Source organism: Pongo pygmaeus, chromosome 20, assembly GCF_028885625.2.
Source record: "Pongo pygmaeus isolate AG05252 chromosome 20, NHGRI_mPonPyg2-v2.0_pri, whole genome shotgun sequence".
Lineage (NCBI taxonomy): Eukaryota > Metazoa > Chordata > Mammalia > Primates > Hominidae > Pongo > Pongo pygmaeus.
Genome location: NC_072393.2, coordinates 21,805,888 through 21,830,341, shown reverse-complemented (window position 1 = coordinate 21,830,341; position 24,454 = coordinate 21,805,888). Strand labels below are relative to the sequence as shown.

Genomic DNA, 24,454 nt, shown 5'->3' with positions numbered 1-24,454 from the left:
ACTTACTAGACTCTGATAAACATACTTTACAAATCTAACCTATATTATACAAACTACATAAGCAAGATGCCATAATAAAATACCATAGGCCCTAAATCCTTCATAGACATATAAATGTACAAAAATATACTGACCAAAATACATTTGAGGACAACTTATAAATAAGTGTGTAAAGTTCCCCAGGTGAGTACACAGGTGAGTACACAGGAATGCAAAGACACAGAAGAAACAGAAAAGTCTGTTACATTTACCCAACACAGTTCTTCCTACTCAACAATATAACATAGTGCCTTTCAAAGTAAATTGCTAACTTTTTGTTTCTTTTTTAATAAACAAGTAAAACACTGGCACATACATCTATATTACTTGCTTCTAGGGGCCTTTCCAGAAACTGGTTTCCCATAACATACAGTGCTGAAAGAAATGGTGGTATATTTTGGAATTACAGTTTAGTTCTGCTGAGACCAAAGGTAAATGTTACAGCAACAGAGAGACTACAGTACCACAGACAGGGAACAGATATAGCAAATGATTGCTGATTAAAATGAAACACAAACTCCTTTAACTAAAAAAAAAACACAAAATTTTAGACAAGACACATTCAAAGAACATGTTTGAGAGTCTCACAGGATCTCAAATCAAGATAATTGTTTTCAGACTATGCCAGGACAAAGCTACATTATAAACAATGTGACAGGTAGCTACATTTAATGTCCAAATATTAATCAAAGATTATAATGAATACAAAATAGGGCAAAATCATTCCACCAAAATTATAAGATTTTCAGAAAGAAACCATAAAAAAGATGTATACGTTAATTTTAAAAATGGAAAATAAATTGAATACTCAATGAGTAAAATAAGGACACAGAGAACTATAGAAAATCAGAAAAAATGAGAATAACAAAAATATTTAAAATATTCAAAAAACAGAAATTGTAAAGGAAAATATAACTAAAAAATTCTGAAAGAAAAAAAAGTCAAAATGAAGAAGCTCAACAAACACACTAGGATACACACAAAGATATTTATAACAAACACATATATAAGCACAATTTCGAAAGTCACAGACAAGAAGAGAACGGAGCTGCAAGATAAAAATGACATGTCATTTACAAGCACAGTCTTATGAGATAGCCGGTAAACTGTCAACAAAAACTTTGCAGGCCAGAAGGAAACTGTGTGATATAGTCAAAGTCCTGAAAAAAGTAGCTATCAAGTGAGAATAATACCATCAGCATATCTGTCCTTCCAAGTAAAAAGAAAAAAACCTTCAAAAATGACCAAATACTGAAAAAGTACATTGGCTTTTCATATGCCTTACATATAAAAGGTGCTGAAAGCCATTGCTGCTACTGAAAATAACATGATTCAACAAAACAACACATCATATAAAATACATTATTCTCTGGGAAAAAAATGCACATACACAAAAATGGAATTTCTTAGCATTATAATAATAGTGCAAAAAATATTAATTATTCTCTAAAATTTGAAAGGTACAAAATAGAAAGCATTATAAACATTTGTTAATGAATATACAACATAAAATATACAATCAGCGACATCAATGACAAATTTGAAGGCAGATATAATGAGAAAAAATTTTTGAATGCAACTGAAGTTCTTTTTTTTTTTCTTTCTTTTGATATGAAGTCTCACTCTGTCGCCAGGATGGATGGTGCAATCTTAGCTCACGGCAACCTCCGCCTCCTGGGTTCAAGTGATTCTCTTGCCTCAGCCTCCCGAGTAGCTGGGATTACAGGTGTGCACCACCATGCCCAGCTAATTTTTGTATTTTTAGTAGAGATAGGGTTTCACCATATTGGCTAGGATGGTCTCGATCTCTTGACCTTGTGATCTGCCCACCTTGGCCTCCCAAAGTGCTGGGAATATAGGTGAGAGCCACCACACCTGGCCTCAAGTTAATTTTTTACCAGATTAAAATACATTGTTGTATCTTTTAGAGGTTTTACATAATCCCCAAGGTAACCCCATGAATATATTTGCATATGTACACAAAACAAATGAGAAAGAAGTAAAAGCATATCAAGATAAGTATAACAAAGACACAAAGACAGAAAAAGAGAAAACGAGGAACAAAGATACAAGAAGCAAATAAAACAATAAAATAACAATAGTAAGTCTGCATAAGTGGAGAAAAATAAAATTCTTTTCAGACAAGCAAATGCTGAGGGAACACATCACCACCAGGCCTGCCTTGCTAGAGCTCCTGAAAGAAGCACTAAGGTTAAGAAGAAAAAACCATTACCAGCCATTGCAAAAACACACTGAAGTACAAAGATCAATTATGCTATAAAACAACTACATCAACAACTCTGCAAAATAAGCAGCTAGCACCACTTGGACAGAATCAAAATCACACATAAAAATACTAACCTTAAATGTAATAGGCTGAATACCTCAACTGAAAGACACAGAAGGGCAAGCTGGAAGAGTCATGACACAGTTTGGGACCAGCCTGACCAACACAGTGAAACCCCATTTCTACTAAAAATACAAAAAATTAGCTGGGTGTGGCGGCGGGCGCCTGTAATCCCAGCTACTCAAAATCCCACAACTACAACGAAACTGAACAACCTACTCCTGAATGAATTTCCTGAATGAACAACTTGCTCCTCTTTATTTCTGGGTAAATAATACAACTGAATCAGAAATCAAAAAATTATTTGAAACCAATGAGAATGAAGAGACAATGTAGCCGGGTGTGGTGGCTCACACCTGTAATCCCAGCACTTTGGGAGGCTGAGGCAGACAGATCACCTGAGGTCGGGAGTTCGAGACCAGCCTGACCAATATGGTGAAACCGCGTCTCTACTAAAAATACAAAAATTAGCCTTGCTTGGTGGCCGGAACCTGTAGTCCCAGCTACATGGGAGGCTGAGGCAGGAGAATTGCTTGAACCTGGGAGGCGGAGGTTGCAGTGAGCCGAGATCACGCCACTACACTCCAGCCTGGGAGTCAGAGCGAGACTCCATCTCAAAAAAAAAAAAAAAGAGACAATGTACCAGAATCTCTGGAACACAGCTAAAGCAGTGTTAAGAGGGAAATTTATAGCACTAAGTACTCACATCAAAAAGCTAGAAAGATCTTAAATGGACACCCTAACATCATAACTAAAAGAACGAGAAAACCAAGAGCAAACAAAACTTCAAGCTAGCAGAAGACAAGAAATAACCAGATTCAGAGTGGAAGTGAACAACATAAAGACCCAAAAAACCCTTCAAAAAACTCAATGAATCCAGGAGCTTTTTTGACAAAATTAATAAAATAGACTGCTAGCTAGACTAATAAAAAAAGAGAGAAAAATGCAATAAACAATAAAAAATGATAAAGGGGCTATCATCACTGACTCCACAGAAATAAAAACAATGTTCAGAAAATACTATAAACACCGCTGTGCACATAAACTGGAAAATCTAGAAGAAATGGATAAATTCCTGGACACATCCATCCTTTCAAGACTGAACCAGGAAGAAGTTGAATCCCTGCATAGACCAATAACAAGTTCTGAAATTGAGGCGGTAACAAATAGCCTACCAACAAAAAAAGTCCAGGATCAGATAAATTTATAGCTGAATTCTACCAGAGGCACAAAGAGGATCTGGTACCATTTCTTCTGAAACTATTTCAAATGATGGAAAAGGAGGGGCCTCTCCTTAACTCATTCTATGAGGCCAGCATCATCCTGATATCAAGACCTGGCAGAGATATAACAAAATAAAACAACAACACACATACACACACACACACACAAACCTTCAAGCCAATATTCCTGATAAACATCAATGTAAAAATTTTCAATAAAATGCTGGCAAACTGAATCCAGCAGCACATCAAAAAGCTTTATTCCTGGGATGCAAGGCTGATTCGATATACAAAATTGACATAATTCAAGTCAGGTTTATTCCCAGGATAGAAGGCTGGTTCAACATACAAAAATCGATCTAATTCATCACATAAACAGATCTAAAGACAACAACTACATCATTATCTCAAAAATGCAGAAAAGGCCTTCGATCAAATTCAACATCCCTTCATGTTAAAAACACTCAATAAACAAGGCATTCATGAAACATACATCAAAATAATAAGAACTATCTATGACAAACCCGTAGCCAATATAAAAGGGTAAAACCTGGAAGCATTTCCCTTGGAAACTGGCACTAGACAAGGATGCCCTCTCCCACCACTCCTATTTAACATAGTATTGGAAGTTCTGGCCAGGGAAATCAGGCAAGAGAAATAAATCAGTGATATTCAAATGGGAAGTCAAACTGTCTCTGTTTGTAGATGACATGATCCTAGATCTAGAAAGCCCCATTGTCTCAGCCCAAAAGCTTCTTCATCTAATAAGCAACTTTAGCAAAGTCTCAGGACATGAAATCAATGTGCCAAAATCACAAGCATTTCAATACACCAACAATAAACAAACAGAGAATGAAATCATGAATAAACTCCCATTCACAACTGCTACAAAGAGAACAAAGTACCAAGGAATAAATCTAACAAGGGAAGTGAAGGACCTCTTCAAGGAGAACTACAAACCACTGCCCAAGAAAATCAGAGAGGACACAAACAAATAAAAAAGATAGAAAGAATATTGTAAAAATGGCCATACTGCTCAAAGTAATTTATAGACTCCATGCTATTCTGACTAAACTACCACTAATATTCTTCAGAGAATTAGAAAAAAAAAAATTTAAAACCCATATGAAAACCCAAAAGACCCCATCTAGCCAAGATAATTCTTTTTGTTTTTTGAGACAGAGTCTCGCTCTGTCACCCAGGCAGGAGTGCAATGGGATGATCTCAGCTCACTGCAACCTCCGCCTCCCGGGTTCAAGCGATTCTCCTGCCTTAGCCTCCCAAGTAGCTGGGATTACAGGAACGTGCCACCATGCCCGGCTAATTTTTTGTATTTTTAGTAGAGACAGGGTTTCACTATGTTGGCCAGGCTTTTCTCGAACTCCTGACCTCAAGTGATCCACCCGCCTCGGCCTCCCAAAATGCTGAGATTACAGGCATGAGCCACTGCGCCTGGCCTAGTCAAGAGAATTCTAAGCAAAAAGGACAAAGCTGGAGGCATCATGATATCCAACTATACTACAAAGCTGTAGTAAACAAAGCTGTCTGGTACTGTTATAAAAACATACATACAGACCAATGGAATAGAATAGAGAACTCAGAAATAAGATTGCATATCTACAACCATCTGATCTTTGAAAACCCTGACAAAAACACGCAATGGAAAAGGATTCCCTTTTAATAAATGGTGCTGGGAGAACTGGCTAGCCATATGCAGAAAATTGAAATTGGACCCCTTTCTTATGCCTATACAAAAATTAACTCAAGATGAATTAAAGACTTAAATGTGAAACCCAAAACTACAAGAATCCCTGAAGAAAATCTAGGCAATACCATTCAGGACATAGGCATAGGCAAAGATTTCATGATGAAAACATCAAAAGCAATTGCAACAAAAGCAAACATTGACAAATGGGATCTAATTAAATTAAGAGTTACTGCACAGCAAAAGAAATTATCACCAGGTGTGGTAGCTCACGCCTGTAATCACAGCGCTTTGGGAGGCCGAGGGGGGTAGATGAGGATGGGGTCAGGAGTTCAAGACCAGCCTGGCCAAGATGGTGAAACCCCATCTCTACTAAAAATACAAAAATTAGCTAGGCATGGTGGCAGGCGCCTGTAATCCCAGCTACTCTGGAAGCTGAGGCAGAGAATTGCTTGAACCCGGGAGGTGGAGGTTGCAGTGAGCCAAGACCGTGCCACTGCACTCCAGCCTGGGTGACAGAGCAGGACTCTGTCTGAAAAAAAATAAATAAATAAAATAAATTATCATCAGAGTGAACAGACAATCTACAGAATGGGAGAACATTTTTGCAATCTACCCATCTGACTAAGGTTAATATCCAGAGTCTACAAAGAACTTAAACAAATTTACAAGAATTAAACAACCCCATTAAAAAGTGAACAAAGGCCGGGCACAGTGGCTCACGGCTATAATCCCAGCACTTTGGGAGGCCGAGGTGGGAGGATCACCTGAGACTGGGAGTTTGAGACCAGCCCTGACCAACATGGAGAAACCCCACCTCTACTAAAAATACAAAAAATTAGTCAGGAATGGCGGCACATGCCTGTAATGCCAGCTACTCAGGAGGCTGAGGCAGAAGAATCGCTTGATCCTGGGAGGCGGAGGTAGCAGTGAGCTGAGTTTGCACCACTGCATTCCAGCCTGGGCAACAAGAGCAAAACTCAGTTTCAAAAAAAAAAAAAAAAAAAGGAAGTGAGCAAAGAACAAGAAGAAACACTTCTCAAAAGAAGACATTTATGTGGAGCTCAACATCAGTGATCATTAAAGAAATGGAAATCAAAACCACAATGAGGTACCATCTCACACCAGTCACAAAGGTGATTATTAAAAAATCAAGAAACAACAGATGGTGGGGAGGCTATGAAGAAATAGAAATACTGTTACACTTTTGGTGGGAATGTAAATTAGTTCAACCATTGTGAAAGCCAGTATGGTGATTCCTCAAAGACCTAGAACCACATATACTACTGGACCCAACAATCCCATTACTGGGTATATACCCAAAGGAATATAAATCATTCTATTATGAAGATACATGGATGTGTATCTTCATTGCAGCAACATTCACAATAGCAAAGACATGGCATCAACCCAAATGCCCATCTATGACAGACTGGATAAAGAAAATGTGGTACATATGCACCATAGACTACTATGCAGCCATAAAAAGGAACAAGATTATGTACTTTGCAAAGACAGAGATGGAGCTGGAAGCCATTATTTTCAGCAAACTAACACAGGAACAGAAAACCAAACACCACATGTTCTCACTTGTAAGTGGGAGTTGAACAATAAGAACACATGGACACATGGAGGGAAACAACACACACTGGGGTCTGTCACGGGGAGGGAGAGAATCAGGGTAAATAGCTAATGCATGCAGGGCTTAACACTGAGGTGAGGGGTTAATAGGTGCAGCAAACCACCGCAGCACACGTTTACTTATGTAACAAACCTGCACATCCTGCACATGTATCCTGGAACATAAAATTAAATTAAACTCAAAAAAAGAACAACAATAAAACTGGTAATAGTAACTTTATATCTTTAAGCAGTCATTTTAAAAATAAGTTAGTTAAATTACTTAACAAAAATAATGTAGTCTCAGAACTTCGGGAGGCTGAGGGAGCTGATCACTTTAACTCAGGAATTTGAGACCAACCTAGACAACAGGGCAAAAAACTGTCTCTACAGAAAAAAGTACAAAAAACGATCTCGGTTTGGGATGGCAAACATTTGCAACCCAGTTACTCAAGAAACTGAAATGAGATCATCTGAGTTTGGGAGGTTGAGGCTGCAGTGAGTCGTGATCATGCCACTGCAAACCAGCCTGGATGACAGAGTGAGACTTTATCTCAAAAATAAATACATTGGCCAGGCACAGTGGCTCATGCCTGTAATCCCAGCACTTTGGGGGGCCGAGGCGGGCAGATCACGAGGTCAGATTGGGACCAGCCTGACCAACATGGTGAAACGCCGTCTCTACTAAAAATATAAAAATTAGCCACCACGCCTGTACTCCCAGCTACTCGGGAGGCTGAGGAAGGAATATCGCTTGAATCCAGGAGGTGGAGATTGCAGTGAGCAGAGACTGATACCATTGCTCTCCAGCCTGGGTGACAGAGCGAGATGCCATCTCAAAAAAATAAAAATAAAAATACATACATAAATACATTCATAAAAAGAAAAATAAATAAGATGCCTTAGTAGCTTAAGTTAAAAAGTATACAATTTGCTGTCTATAAGAGAGGCATTTTAGCATTGAGTCAAATAGGTTGAAAGTAACAGAATTGAAAAAATCTACATTCCATGCAAATAATAACCACAATTGGGTGAGGTGGTAATAATTATATTGTATATAATATGCTTGTATATAATAGCATAGGACATATGCTTGTACATAACAGCATAGGACAAACACGATATTATATAATGGTCAAATGAGTCAATTTACCAGGAATCTGTAACTATCATATCTATTTATATGTATACGTATATATGACATAAGGGCTCCAAAATATATAGAGCAAACTTTGACAAGGTGAAAGAAGAAATACATAGCAGAAAACAGACATTATAGACTGTATTAACTATTTTGCATATAGAGGAATACCTGAGTGTGTAACTTATAAAGAAAGAAGGTTTATTTGGCTCACAGTTCAGCAGACTGTACAAGAAGGATGTAACAGCATCTGCTTCCGGTGAGGGTCTCAGGAAACTTACAATCATGTTGGAAGACAAAGAGTAACTTTGGTGCCTGTAATCCCAGCTACTCAGGAGGCTGAGGCAGGAGAATCGCTTGAACCCAGGAGGCAGAGGTTGCAGTGAGCCGAGATTGCGCCATTGCACTCCAGCCTGGGTGAGAGAGTGAGACTCCCCCCCCCCAAAAAAAAAAGAAAAAGAAAAAGAAAGGAAAAATAATTGAACTAAATTTTCATCAAAAAAGACAAAAAAGATATTCAAATGGGAAAAAACATTTGAAAAGAAAAGCAAAATTAATGATTTGTAGAGAAACTCATAAAAATAAAAATGAGGCCAGGCGTGGTGGCTCACACATGTAATCCCAGCACCTTGGCAGGTCGAGGTGGATGGATAACCCGAGGTCAGGAGTTCAAGACCAGCCTGGCCAACATTGTGAAAGCCCCATCTCTACTAAAAATATAAAAATTAGCCTGGCATGGTGGCAGGCACCTGTAACCTCAGCTACTCAGGAGGCTGAGGCAGGAGAATTTATGGAACCCAGGAGGCGGAGGTTGCAGTGAGCCATTGTGCCATTGCCTGGGTGACAACAGCAGGCCTGGATGACAACAGCAAGACTCCATCTCAAAAAATAAAAAATAATAAATAAATAAAATCTCATTACAATGGCCACTATATGTTTAAAAATATACTACATGTTTTTTAAAACACAAAATCTGTTGATGATACAATGAAAATAAAGCCTATATTGATTGTTGGTAGAAAAGAAGGAAGCAGCCATTATTTAAAAATGTTATAAATGCTTCTTAAATAATTAACAATGGAATTATCAAATACAGCAATCCCACTCTTACGAAGCTATATCCAAAATATCCAACACAGGACCTAGAAGACATATTTGAACATCCATGTTTATTGTACTCGTACTCACAAAAGCCAAAAGGCAGAAGCAACCCAGGTGTCTCTTGATTCATAAACACAACAAAAACATATACATTCAACGAAATATCACAGAAATCAAAGATCAAATGTTTTCATAATTAAATCAAATATTATCAAAGAAATCTTGTCACATTTTAAGATAAACTTTGAAAATATTATGTCACTTGAAATAAGCCAGAAACAAAATGATGACTACTATATAATTCTACTTATATGAAATAGCTTAAGTAGTCACACTCAAAAACAAAGTCGAAGGGTGTTTGTCAAGCGCTGGGGAGAGGGTAAAATGGGATCTTGTTACTTAAATGGATATTGGGTTTTAGTTTCACAACATGTAAAATTTCTAGAAGTCTTTTGCATAACAATGTGAATATATTTAACATCCCTGAAATGTATAGCTTCTTTTTAAGACAGGGTCCACTTTGTCACCCAAGCTAAAGTGCAGTGGCACAATTATGTCTTACTTCAGCCTCAAACTCCTAGGCTCAAGTAATCCTCCCTAAATCTCCCATATAGCGGGGTCCACAGGTGCACAAGACTATGCCTAGATATTTTAAAAAATTTTTGTAGAAAGGAAATCTCCATATGCTGCCCAGGCTAGTCTCAAACTTTGGGGCTCAAATGATACTCCTGTGTTGGCTTCCCAAAATCCAGGGATTACAGACGTGAGCCACCACCATGTCTGGCCCTGAAATGTGCACTTAAATAGACTTAAGATGCTAAATTTTATGTTATGTGTTTTTATTGTTTTTTCTTCTCTTTTTTTTTTTTTTTGAGATGGAGTCTCGCTCTCTCACCCAGGCTGGAGTGTGGTGGCATGATCTCGGCTCACTGCAACCTCTGTCTCCTGGGTTTAAGTGACTCTCCTGCCTCAGTCTCCTGTGTAGCTCAAATTACAGGTATACACCACCATGTCTGGCTAATTTTGTATTTTTAGTACAGACAGGGTTTCACCATTTTGGCCAGGCTGGTCTGGAGCTCCTGACCTCGTGAGCCTTGGCCTCCCAAAGTGCTGGGATTACAGGCATGAGCCACCGCGACTGGCCTGTTACGTGTTTTTACAACAATTAATTTTTCTAAAGGAAAAACAGAAAAAAATACAGAATTATAAATCTTCTCAAAATATCCTTCAAATCACAAAAATGTTTTCCTCACACAAAGAAAATATATATTCAGGCCAGGTGCGGTGGCTCACGTCTGTAATCCCAGAACTTTGGGAGGCCAAGGCAGGTGGATCACGAGGTCAGGAGATTGAGACCACCCTGGCTAACATGGTGAAATCCCGTCTCTACTAAAAATACAAAAAATTAGCCAGGCATGGTGGCAGATGCCTGTAGCCCCAGCAACTCAGGAGGCTGAGGCAGGAGAATCACTTGAACCCAGTAGGTGGAGGTTGCCGTGAGCCAAGATTGTGCCACTGCACACCAGTCTGGGCGAAAGGGCGAGACTCTGTCTAAAAAAAAAAAAAAATATATATATATATATATACATATATATATATACATTCATCATTAGAAACACGGTCAAAATAAGACATAATGAAAATATTTTCATGACTACTCACTTAGACAAGATAAAACAGCCACTGAAAATCAGCTAAGAAAGAATATATATAAGTCATAACCAATACTGGGGTCATATTTATAGATAAACACACACATATATAATCTGATCGTGATAGATGTATGGCTGACTTATCTCTTAATTACACCTCACATTGACTTAAAGTATACAAAAAGAATTGCAAATTGGCTAAAATTATATAAGAAAAACTAAAAAATACAACAAGCTGATGTTAAGAAACCTACACTGAAAAAACACTAATAAGAAACTGCGTAATAAGAGACATGTTTACTCATAAAATCTGGTATGCAACATTAATGTATCATTAAAAAAGAACTGTCTAGATAACTACAATAGTTGACTGTGTACTCAGGGAAGGCAGGTATTTTGAATCACTGGCATGCACTATGTGGCAGTAAAATTTCACAGAATATGCAGTATAATTATAAATAGAATAGTCTAATAAGAAACTTTTTAAATAAGCATGTAAAACATATGATAAATTTTATGTTTTAAATATATGCTATTCTTACACAAAATTGAAACCACTGTAATTCAACTTTAGAAGCAAAGAATAGCATTACATTGCTAAATTTAAACATATATTTTGCAAAATAGGGTTACAGCCTCTGATATGTAAAACAAATATTTAGAAATAAATTATGTTGGGCCGGGCACAATGGCTCACGCCTGTAATCCCAGCACTTTGGGAGGCCAAGGCGGGTGGATCACAAGGTCAGGAGTTCGAGACCAGCCTGGCCAATATGGTGAAACCCTATCTCCACTAAAAATACAAAAAATTAGCTAGGTGTGGTGGCACATGCCTGTAGTCTCAGCTGTTCAGGAGGCTGAGGCAGGAGAATAGCTATAACCTGGGAGGTGGAGGTTGCAGTGAGCCGAGATCATGCCACTGCACTCCAGCCTGGGTGACAGATTGAGACTCCATCTCATAAAGAAAGAAAAGAAAAGAAATTATGTTATCATTTAGATATATACTGAAGAAAGTGGGTGAAAATCCTATAATTCCTTTTTACCTGCAGCAAACTTAAATTTATAAGTAACCATTTTAGTAATATGGAGTGCCTACCAATTATCTAATTTACTTTAGGCATAACATGTAAACTGTAGCATATTGTACTAAATGTCTGAATCTAAAATGACAGAGAAGTTTGAAATGGAAAATAGAAAGTAAAAATGTATAGAAAGAGTAACATCAGTGACATAAAAAAATAGAAGGTGCTCTATTTGATTATCCTCACCACAACAAAAAAATTATTCAGTTATCTCTGACAAAAAATGCCTTCATGAGAGAGCCAGGCATCATGGCTCACATCTTTAATGGCAGCTACATGGTACACTGAGGTTGGAGAATTGCTGCAGGCCTGGATTTCAAGACCAGCCCGGATGATAAACAAGATCCCATCTCCAAAGTAAGTGCCTTTAAGAGAGCTTTGAGATGCAGGGAGGGAGTTGTGAAACTCTGCTAAAGCCCAAGATTGAGGAGTGTTTTTTCAGAGGACAGGCACTTATTCATGTGGGAAATTACAGGACCCTTGGTTTTGGCTACAGATCAAGAAATGGCCCCCCCAACTTGGTCCAACAGAGAATTCTGAAGTTAACTCTGTAACCATCCCAAACTCCTCCCAGTTACAGTCTAGGAAAGGTCCTGCCCTTCCAGAGACCTGGAGGAAGACACCCATTTGCAATACAGACCTTGGTTTTTACTGTGGTCCCTGAAGTAGTTTAATGACTCAGTTCCAGCTCTCTGAGCCACAGATCATGATCAGTTTTTCCTAAATAGAAACCCACACAGTGACCTGAAGAAATCCTCTCTGGTACTCAGTGAAAGCCGTACCCATTCACATCCTGATATAAGGGCCATTATATATGGAGCCAACTGCAGAAATCTGCCCTAATATCTGCCCTACAAATCAAAGTCTTAAAGAATATATACAATCTGTCCAAAAATAAAATGGGAATTACAATTACCCAAGCCCCTGTGACAAGCCATCTAAAGGTGGACTCTAGTGCAGACCCAGCAGCCTTGTGACAAAGCTACAACCCCTCTTCACTACAAACCCAGAGGGCATTCCATCACCCTAGGGCTACAACAGAAAAAGATCTTTACCTCCTGAAACCTGTTTATAAAAGCTAAGGAGTTGTTTGCTCCTTCAAATTCACAGATACCAATATAAAACTATATTGTGCCCATTGTCAATGCTTCTATTTTAATGTAGCACTGAAAGTGTGTGGCACAAGAATTAGTCAAGAACATTTTTTAAAAGCCATTGGAATTAAAGAGAAACAAGTAAAAAGTTGCTGTTTGTGGATCATATGATCTTATATATAAAAAAACATAAACAGTACATTAAAATTTGTCTAAACTAATAAATACAGTCAGTAACTTAACAAAATATAAAATTAACATAAAGTTATGGTTCCATACACTTAAAACTATCTGATACAATAGAGGAAGGAAACAATCTTATTAATAATAGCATTAAAATAAATTTCTGAGAACAATATAACGAAGAAGGTAAAAAATCTTTACAACGAAATATATATCAATGAAAAAAATTAGAGAAGACAAAAATAAATTTTAAAATATTTCATGTTGGCTGGGCGCAGTGGCTCACGCCTGTAATCCCAGCCCTTTGGGAGGCTGAGGTGGGTAGATCACAAGGTCAGGAGTTTGAGACCAGTCTGAACAGCACGGTGAAACCCCATCTCTATTAAAAATACAAAAAATTAGCTATGTGTGGTGGCACATGCCTGTAGTCCCAGCTACTCAGGAAGCTGAAGCAGGAGAATCATTTGAACACAGGAGGTGGAGGTTGCAGTGAGCCAAGACTGTGCCACTGCACTCCAGCCTGATGACAGAGTGAGATTCTGTCTCCCCAAAAAAAAAAAAAAAAAAAAAAAAATTTCATGTCTTGGATTGAAAGAATAAATATTGTTAAAATGCCATATTATCTAAAGTAATCTATACATTTAATAAACTCCCCATGATAATTCCAGTGGTATTTTTTTCACGATAGAAAATACAATTCTAAAATTTACAAGAAATTGTAATAAACTTCAAATAGCCAAAGCATTCTTGAGAAAAAAGAACAAAGCAGACGGACATCATAATTTATAATTTCAAACTATATTTTAAGACTATAGTAATACAAACAGGATGGAATATGCAAAAAAATTAACAAGAAACCCCTAATGGAACAGAAATCACTACTCTCACATATTTCAGACAGGATTCAAAAAGAGAACTAAAAAATAATTTAACAAAGAATTTTTCAAAATTATACAGATATTTGTGTGTCCCCCAAAACAATGAAAAAGCAGTCAGATTATATGCTATGACAGTCTTTTATATGCTATGACAAGAACTTTGGCTTTCATTGCAGACTTGAAGGAAGATCCCCTAAGGAAAAGTAGAATTCTTAGAGAATTTAAAAGCATAAGACAGAAGATGTCCCTATATAAGAAAAAATTTTAAGAAAATATTCAGGCCTCCCAGAAACTACATGCTTTATAACACAGCTTCCCAAATCACGTTGTAAGGACTGGCACCTTTTTTTTTTTTAAACTTTGGACCTCTCATCTGTGTCATCTGTTTTTTTTCACTCTCACCTACCTGAGGGTTCATCCACCATCTCATGTCTCTTCATATTCCAGGGCTCTTTTTCTTGCTCCAGACAGGTGACTGGGTCTTGCTTAGAGACAGCAATACCTGCTTTATTAAAAATAAATAACATGAATCTTGCCTATATTCTCTAAATACTAACCTAGTACTGTGCTCAGTAAAAAGGATGTGATAGAATATTCTAGAAAATTAATCCAAAGGCTGGGCGCAGTTGCTCACGCCTGTAATCTCAGCACTTTGGGAGGCCGAGACGGACAGATCACCTGAGGTCAGGAGTTTGAGACCAACCTGTCCAACATGGTGAAACCCCATCTCTACTAAAAATACAAAATTAGCTGGGCATGGTGGCAGGTGCCTGTAGTCCTGCTACTCCAGAGGTTGAAGAGGAGAATTGCTTGTACCCCGGAGGCAGAGGTGGCAGTGAGCCAAGATAGTGCCATTGCACTCCAGCCTAGGCAACAAGAGCAAACTTCCATCTCAAAAAAAAAAAAAAAAAAAGGTGTTTTAGCCAGGCGCAGTGGCTCACGCCTGTAATCCCAGCACTTTGGAAGGGCAAGGCAGGCGGATCTCCTGAGGTCAGGAGTTTGAGACCAGCCTGGCCAACATGGTGAAACACCGTATCTACTAAAAATACAAAAATTTGCTGGGCGTGGAGGTGTGCACCTGTAATCCCAGCTACTTAGGAGGCTGAGGCAGAAGAATCGCTTGAACCCGGGGTGGAGGTTGCAGTGAGCCAAGATGGCACCACTGCACTCCAGCCTGGGTGACAAGGTGAGATTCCATCTCAAAAAAATAAATAAATAAAATAAAATTAATCCGAAAATACTAATTAATGAGACACATCTCTAACTATTTAGAAAATATTTTAAATTTGTAGGTCCTTAATTTTACTACCTGAATCAAAAACTGGTGATGGCAAACAGATTTTAAGATATGGGCAATGATATTTTATGCCACTAAATTTCTGGAATTATCACTAATCTAGAGTGAAGGATACACATCAGCTCAAGAATGTGGAAAGTTCAGATCAAGATGAAACATGTTGAAGAAATTCTTTTCTACACAGACAAATCTTCAAGATTTTCTTGAAAACTGGGATCAGAAACTCATTTATACAAAGCATAAATTACCAAAAAAAATTCTACAAAAAAAGAGACATAAAACGTTTAGGGAATATTAAGAATTGTGTATTAAAGTTATTCTCACCCAAGAAGACCAGGTTTTTGTAGTTCTCTAACATCACATTCATATATAAATTCTGCTGAGCAGGGTTCAGGCATTCCCACTCCTCCAGAGAGAATTCTATGGCCACATCCCTAAATGTCAATGTCTCCTGAAAAACACAAGCACAGAGACACACATATATTTACCAAGTGGCCATGGGCAGAATTTATTATTTGAATTAAGGTGAAATGAGAAAGTAAAGAGAACTGATTCTGACTTATAAGAATAACTGAAATTATCCAATAATTTTTAACACAGAAATATTTTCTAATGTATTCTCTTACTCTGAGGGCAGAGAATGGCCTAAGATCCACAACACCAGTGCATATATGATACTTCTCTGGATGATAAAGTATACAATTAAGGACACAAACACAAACGTATACATTATTGAGTGCTATACTTACATCATAATGAGTTGTCTATATTTTTCAGACAAAGAAAAACATGTTGAGTCAGAAGGTACCTCTCAAATTTAAATGTGTACAATAAACTGGAGATCCTGTCGTGAAGATTTTTTTATATTTTTCAGAAGATCTGGAATAAAGTCTGAGTTTTTAAAATTCTAACAAGGTCACTAGTAATGCCAATATTTTTATCCCAGGAAGACTATTTTATCAAACATTAGGCAAGTGAAAGAGACTGTGTTTTTCCCAATGTTTCTGGCTTGTAAACAAAGTTAAGTGTCTTCATTTTCCAAAGACAGATACATGCAAAAAAAAAAACAAACACAAAAAAATCTAAGAAAAAAGTGCAGGCACCAGATTAATTGTGATGGTTTATGCACATTAGCTGTATAAAGATACTTAATAATAAAGATAAAAATAATTAACTCTATAGTGAAAAAAAGTCAGAGAGCTCTTTAACCAAGTAAATTATTAACATCAACTACACTAGAACAAATTTTTATGATGTGCTGCTGCACACAGAAGAACGTAGCATCACTGCTGAGATATTGCCCCTTAAAAAGTCAATTATAGACTGAATTTAACCATTAAAAAAATCAGTTTTATGCAGAGGTCAAGATATCTCCCGCATTCTATAATTTTAATAATGATTTTAAGTAGTCTTTCTTTGGCACTCTAGAGAGCAGGTATCTCTTAATAATTTTTTCACAACTTCCTGGGTTTAGATGAAACCACAACATTATATGTTCTCCATCTTTACTAAGGACCCCAGCTTTCCCTCAGTAGGAATCTTGAGTATCCACATCTTCCCATGTTCAGCAGCCACAAAAGGAACACTTTTAATATGGCAGATCATAAATTCATGGTAGGAATTCCGCATTGCATATAAGAAGCCATGATGTAGAGAAGGCTCTGGTACATAGGAAACAATTTTTCTTTTTTTTTGAGACAGTTTCACTGTTGTTGCCCAGGCTGAAGTGCAATGGTGTGATCTCGGCTCACCACAACCTCCGTCTCCCAGGTTCAAGTGATTCTCCTGCCTCAGCCTCCTAGTAGCTAGGATGACAGGCATGTGCTACCACACCTGTCTAATTTTGTATTTTTAGTGGAGACGGGGTTTATCCATCTTGGTCAGGCTGGTCTTGAACGCCCAACCTCAAGTGATCCACCTGCCTCGGCCTCCCAAAATCCTGGGATTAAAGGCATGAGCCACCACGCCCGGCCGGAAACAAATATTTTTTAGAGACCCTTGACTATCACAAGAATTTTTTAAAGTACCTGAAACAAACTCATTGGGGAGGAAAAACACAAGCAGAGAAGGTTTGCAAGTACTAAACGCATGGCACTCCAGGAGGCAGAGTGGACACAGCTCTTGATCTGAGACATGTTTAGCTGAAAAGAAGCCATTATTCCTCTTTCTCCTCCTTCTCTGGAAATCCTTTTCAGATAAAATTCTCTGGACAAGTAACACCTGCATCTTGAGAAAATTCTCTTAAAGGCATCAGCACCACCTGCTTACCTACTAGTGTCACACCCACAGACAGAAGGACCAAGACCAAAAAGTCCATACATTTCTCTCCTTTATAACAGAAGAGATTCAGGAAAAAATGAGCTGCTCCACGGAAATAAAAATATATGTTCCTCTTTTCCTGTCCACAGGTGCCCTCCCCGCCACAGACACCAGCAAATTCTGCTACAGTAATGGAAATATGCACCACACTGCCCTGTCCCTACCAAACCCAAACTGAACAGGCCCTGTGACCACCCTTTAGTGCAAAGGTGGCACTTCACTCTCATGAATGTATTTTGAAACCCTCATACTTGATTCTGGCCTCAGCTTAGAGTCACATGAGGCCCTTCATTAAAACAACATGGATGCTTCCACCTAGAACAATAAATAGAAACTGTGGAAAGGGCACAAGTAAAGAGATTTCTGCAATTTTTTTTTTTTTTTGAGACGGAGTTTCACTCTCTTACCAGGCTCGAGTGTAATGGTGCAATCTCAGCTCACTGCAACATCCGCCTCCCAAGTTCAAGTGATTCTCCTGCCTCAGCCTCCCGAGTAGCTGGGATTACAGGCACACACCACCACACCCAGCTAATTTTTGGATTTTTAGTAGAGTCAGGATTTCACCATGTAATCCTAATGAGAGGAGTGGGCTGATAAGCACTGCCTCTCAAGCTTTAAAGAGCTTAAAAATTACTTGGTAATAGGATCAGGAGCAGTGACTCACGCCTGTAATCCCAGCACTTTGGGACGCGGAGGGGGGCGAATCACCTGAGGTCTGGAGTTCAAGACCAGCCTGACAAACAGGGAGAAACCTCATCTCTACTAAAAATAAAAAAGTAGCTGGCGTGGTGGTGCATGCCTGTAATCCCAGCTACTCAGGAGGCTGAGGCAGGAGAATTGCTTAAACCCGAGGGGCAGAGGTTGCAGTGAGACGAGATCGTGCCATTGCACTTCAGCCTGGGTGACAGAGCGAGACTCTGTCTCAAAAAAAAAAACCAAAATTACTTGGGAATTTTGGTCCCAATCTATGTAATGTGAATCTGCAGGTTTGGAAAAAGTCCATGAATGGGTGTTTCAAACAAGTTCCCTGCCAATGCTGATGTTGCTACCCCGGGTTCATTATTAGCAGTAGTCAGAGAAAGCAGGCACAGCACAGAGTCCCTTACACTCAGCTCTGTTGTCACAACACAAATCTTTCTGGTACAAATGGAGACAACCAATCTCCATCCAAATGTTTCGTATTCTTTGCTGGCTCTTTAAAGTTTACAGAGGAAACAGAAAGCAGCATTTTCAGAATAATTCTGCATTTGAAAAACAACATGTAAACATGTAATAATGCAATGTTTATTAAGCAGGTACTATCTGCTCAAGAGTATGTTACAAAGCACTGTGTGGGGAATAACACATTATGTGACTTAATCCTCACAACACCCTGGAAGTTGACTCTAAGTGTTCCATAATTCCCAGGATTTAGATAAAGGGTTCAGCATTTTTATTTCTTCATCTGTTTCTCTGTCATTTTTAAAAATAAAATGTATAGAATAAAAGCTAGACAGGAGGGATACAGAATGAGAGAATTTAATGTAGTTTAGAGAAATTTTTATTGTGTTTATATTTACTTTTTTGTTACTTGTGGAGCAACTACTGGATCTGCAGGAATAGAAAACAAGTTGCTAAATGGAATATTTCTGTAAGCACTGGTTTTAACACAAAATTTAAAAATTAGGATCCCAAAATATACAGTTTATTTTTCTCATTTACCTGCTTTTGGGTTTCTCAAATTTTGAGCACCAGCTCTAGAAAGGCAGCAGGATTCACCAGCAAAAACTCTCATCTTTTCAAATTAGTTTTGTGAGGCAAGACTCCAGGGTGGGGCCAGACCTAAATAAGGGCTCCAAAAAGGGTGAATCTGGTCGGGTGTGGTGGTCATGCCTGTAATCCCAGCACTTTGGGAGGCTGAGGTGAGTGGGTCGCCTGAGGTCAGGAGTTCAAGACCAGCCTGGCCAAAATGGTGAAACCCTGTCTCCATTAAAAATACAAAAATTGCCGGGTACAGTGGTTCATGCCTGTAATCCCAGCACTTTGGGAGGGTGAGCCAAGTGGATCACCTGAGGTCAGGAGTTCAAAACCAGCCTGTCCAACATGGTGAAACGCTGTCTTCTACTAAATATACAAAAATTAGATGGGCATGGTGGCAGGCGCCTGTAATCCCAGCTACTCAGGAGGCTGCGGCAGGAGAATTGCTTGACCCCCGTAGGTGGAGGTTGCAGTGTGCCAAGATCATGCCACTGCATTCCAGCCTGAGCAACAGAGCGAGACTCCATCTCAAGAAAACACACACAAACACACACACACACACTCACTCACACAATTAGCTGGATGTGGTGGCGGGCACCTGTAATCCCAGTTACTTAGGAGGCTGAGGCACAAGAATTGCTTGAACCTGGGAGGCGGAGGTTGCAGTGAGCCGAGGTTACACCACTACACTTCAGCCTGGGAAACAAGAGCAAGGCTCCAACTGAAAAAAAACAAAAAACAAAAAAACAAGGGGTGAAGGCTTGGTGCAGTGACTCACGCCTGTAATCCCAACACTTTGGGAGGCCTAGGCGGGAAAATCACCTGAGGTCGGGAGTTCGAGATCAGTCTTACCAACATGGAGAAAACTTATCTCTACTAAAAATACAAAACTTAGCCGGGCGTGGTGGCGCAAGCCTGTAATCCCAGCTACTCGGGAGGATGAGGTGGGAGAATCACTTGAACCAGGGAGGTGGAGGTTGCAGTGAACCTAGATTGTGCCATTGCACTCCAGCCTCGGCAACAAGAGCAAAACTCCATTTTAAATAAACAAACAAACAAACACTAACCACTGGGTTAGGCACTGCCTAACCACTGGGTTAGGCAGTGGACCCTCTATAGAATTCTGTTCTCTATGCCATTGGGGTATTTCCAGTTCAGTTTTTCCTAAGCTTACCTAAATGAAACTAAAATCCCAGAGTTTATGTAACTTTAATCTGCCCTTTCAATGTTATAACATATAATAATAAGCAACTTAAACAAATCTCTCAAGGTTTTCTAGGATAATTTTATCAGATGATATATATGTATTCTTAGCAAGGTAAAAGAAACACAAATAATAATAACAATTCTCCTGTCCATAAATATCCCTTCAGATGATATCAGAAGTCACAACAATATAAAAAAAAGTGGCCCAAATAAAGCTCAAGTTTTTTTGTACACATCTATTCATTGTGCTAACCATACGATGCTTAATCCAACTATGTACCCAGTTGCTAGTCTACACTAAAAGTTCCTGGATGGTAGGGATCATGACTGCTTTATTTATTTATTTATTTATTTATTTATTTATTTAGAGATGGAACTTTGCTCCGTCACCAGGCTGGAGTTCAGTGGAATGATCTCAGCTCACTGCAACCTCCACCTCCCAGGTTCAAGAGATTCTCCTGCCTCAGCCTCCTGAGTAGCTGGGACTACAGGCACGTGCCATCAAGCCCAGCTAATTTTTGTATTTTTAGCAGAGATGGGGTTTCACCACGTTGGCCAGGATGGTCTTGATATTTTGACCTCATGATCCACCCACCTTGGCCTCCCAAAGTGCTGGGATTACAGGCATGATCCACCGCACCTGGTTCATCTATGTTTTCAATGACCATATGAAATGGAAGCAATTAGTTTATTTGTTTGAGTCACCAGACCTCCTCTTTGTCTTTCACCTAAGTACCAGGAAACTGGAGAAGCTCTCATCTTGGTACCAACTAAAGTGACCTCTTGTATGAGGGGAGTAAAAAACACAGGATTACTTCTTTCTCTTATACTGGGAGAAGCAGAATTAATCACTCTTGTCAGCCTGACACAGTTCTGCCCTGGACATCCTCAAATGTCTCAAAGATGCCTAGGTGATTGTGAGAGGGTTCTTAGTGATCCAGGGCTGAGGGCCCACTGATAAGCCAGGATGGAGAGACTCAGGCTGATTCTAAATAGAAAATGGAACTGCTCTGGTGGAGCTCCAGAACCTGGATCACCTATCCTGATTCATTCACTTTTGGGTAAGAGGAAGGACAAGGATACTCTGCTCCAGCATGACATTTTACAGGTAGGTATAGTTGTGGTTGTCATGGCTCTGGATATTTTGTGGCCTTGATCTCTCACTCTTAAGATGCTTGTTTAAACTTAAAGATTCTGTCATCAGACTCTATTTACACCTGGAGCCTCTTACATAACTGTAACAGGTCATTGAACAAGATCTAAAAAGCTTAAAAAGCCAGACTCTCAAAGGGGGGTTTCAGATGTCTATGTTGACATCTCACAATGCAGAAAATGCCTCCTATTGGTTTTCTGTATATTCTCAATCCAAAATCTGGCCCTGTCTTATGAATCCCAGGCAGAAGCATGATGTTATGTTCAGATTCTAGGTGGGATCAACCTGGCTTGCATCCTTGGGTGTTACATCAAGTAGAGTACAATCAAAGGAAAAATCTCCCATAGAGGCTGTTCTAGCATACTCTTTAAGTAATATGTCTACCTAAAAAAAAAAAAAAAAAAAAAAAAAAAGGCTGAGGCAACATGAATATAAGTAGAGAGTTCATTTGGGCCAAGTTTAGGACTGTAACCTTGGAGTAAAGATACATCCTCCAAAGACTGAACAATAACAAGAGCAACAAAACGGAATCCCTGAATAGGCCAACAAGTTCCAAAATTGAATTAGTAATAAATAGCCTAATAACCAAAAATACAACAGGACCAGACAAATTTGCAGCTGAATTCTACCCAATGTACAAAGAGCTGGTATCAATTCTACCAAAATTATTTTAAAATGCTGAGTAAAAGGCACTCCTTTTCAACTCATTATATAAGAATAGCATCAGCCAGGTGCGGTGGCTCATGCCTGTAATCCCAGCACTTTGAAAGGCCGAGGCGGGCAGATCATGAGGTCAAGGGATCGAGACGATCCTGGCCAACATGGTGAAACCCCGTCTTTATGAAAAATACAAAAATTACCTGGGTATGGTGGCCCAGGCCTGTAGTCCCAGCTACTCATGAGGCTGAGGCAGGAGAATCACTTGAGCTCGGGAGGCAGAGGTTGCGGTAAGCCGAGATTGAGCCACTGCACTCCAGCCTGGCAACAGAGTGAGACTCCGCCTCCAACAACAACAACAACAAAAAGAATAGCATCATTCTGATACCAAAATCTGGCAGAGACAAAACAAAAAATAGAAAACTTCAGGCCAATATCCTTGATGAACACTGAAGAAAACATTCTCAACAAAATACTGGCAAACCAAATCCAGGAGAACATCAATTGAATCCAGTGTGATCAAGTAGGCTGTATCTCTGATATGCAAGGTTTTTTCAACATAACAACAATTAATGAATATTATTCATCACATAAACAGAACTAAAGACAAAACCCACAAGATTATCTCAATAGATGCTAAAAACACTTTCAATATAATTTAACATCCTTCATGTTTAAAACCCTCAACAAACTAGGCACTGAAGGTACATACTTCAAAATAATGAGTCACCTATGACAAACTTACAGCCAACATACTGAATGGACACAAGCTGGACGCATTCCTCCTTGAAAACTGGCACAAGACAAGAATGCCTTCCCTCAAAACTCCTATTCAACACAGAATTGGAAGTCCTGGCCATAGCAATCAGGAAAAAGATTAAAATAAAAGACATCCAAAAGAGAAGAGAGGAAGTCAAACTATCCTTATGTTTGGATGACAAGATTCTATATCTTCAAAACCGTACAGTCTCAGCAAAAAGCTGTTTAAACTGATAAACAACTCCAGCAAAGTTTCAGGGTACTAAATCAATAGCATCCCTTTACATCAACAACATCCAAGCCAAAAGCCAAATCAAAAACATAATCCCATTCACAACTGCCACAAAAAGAATGGAATATCTAGGGATACAGCTAAGCAGGGAGGTGAAAGATCTCTATAACAAGAATGACAAAATACTGCTTAAAGAAGTCAGAGATGGCCAGGCCCAGTAGCTCACGCCTGTAATCCCAGCACTTTGGGAGGCCGAGGTGGGCAGATCATGAGGCCAGGAGTTCGAGACCAGCCTGACCAACATGGTGAAACCGTGTCTCTACTAAAAATACAAAAAAATTAGCCAGGCATGGTGGCACGTGACTGTAATCCCAGCTACTTGGGAAGCTGAGGCAGGAGAATAGCTTGAACCAGGGAGGCAAAGGTTGCAGTGAGCTGAGATTGCACCATTGCACTCCAGCCTGGGTGACAGAGCAAGACTCCATCTCAACAACAACAAAAGACATCAGAGATGACACAAACAAATTAAAAAAACATGTTATGCTCACAGATAGAAAAGATCAATATTATTAAAATGGCCAAACTGCCCAAAGACATTTACCAATTTAATGCTATTTGTATCAAACTACCAAAACATTGTTAACTAAAAAATAACTATTTTAAAATTTATATGGAACCAAAATGAGCCTGAATTGCCAAGGCAATTTTAAGCAAAAAGAACAAAGCTGGAGGCATTACATTACCCCACTTCAAACCACACTCACCAGAGGGCTACGGTAATGAAAGCAGCACAGTATTGGTACAAAAACAGACTCACAGAACAAGGCAACAGAATACAGAGCAAAAAAAAAAAAAAAAACTTCATTAAAAAGTAGACAAATGGCCCGGTGTGGTGGCTCACGCCTGTAATCCCAACACTTTGGGAGGCCGAGGCGGGTGGATCATGGGGTCAACGGGGTCAGGGGTTCGAAACCAGCCTGGCCAACATGGTGAAACCCCGTCTCTTACTAAAAAAATACAAAAAAATTA

At 39.0% G+C, this 24,454-nt stretch overlaps 1 protein-coding gene across 1 annotated transcript in view; it reads right to left on the bottom strand.

Annotated features, from left to right (window-relative positions):
- Positions 1–24,454, bottom strand: part of LOC129020589 (zinc finger protein 431-like) — a 41,940-nt gene that overhangs the window by 1,602 nt on the left and 15,884 nt on the right. Inside the window, 2 exon segments of the mRNA XM_054465158.2 lie at positions 14,472–14,567; positions 15,687–15,813. Coding sequence (XP_054321133.1) covers positions 14,472–14,567; positions 15,687–15,813 — 223 coding nt within the window.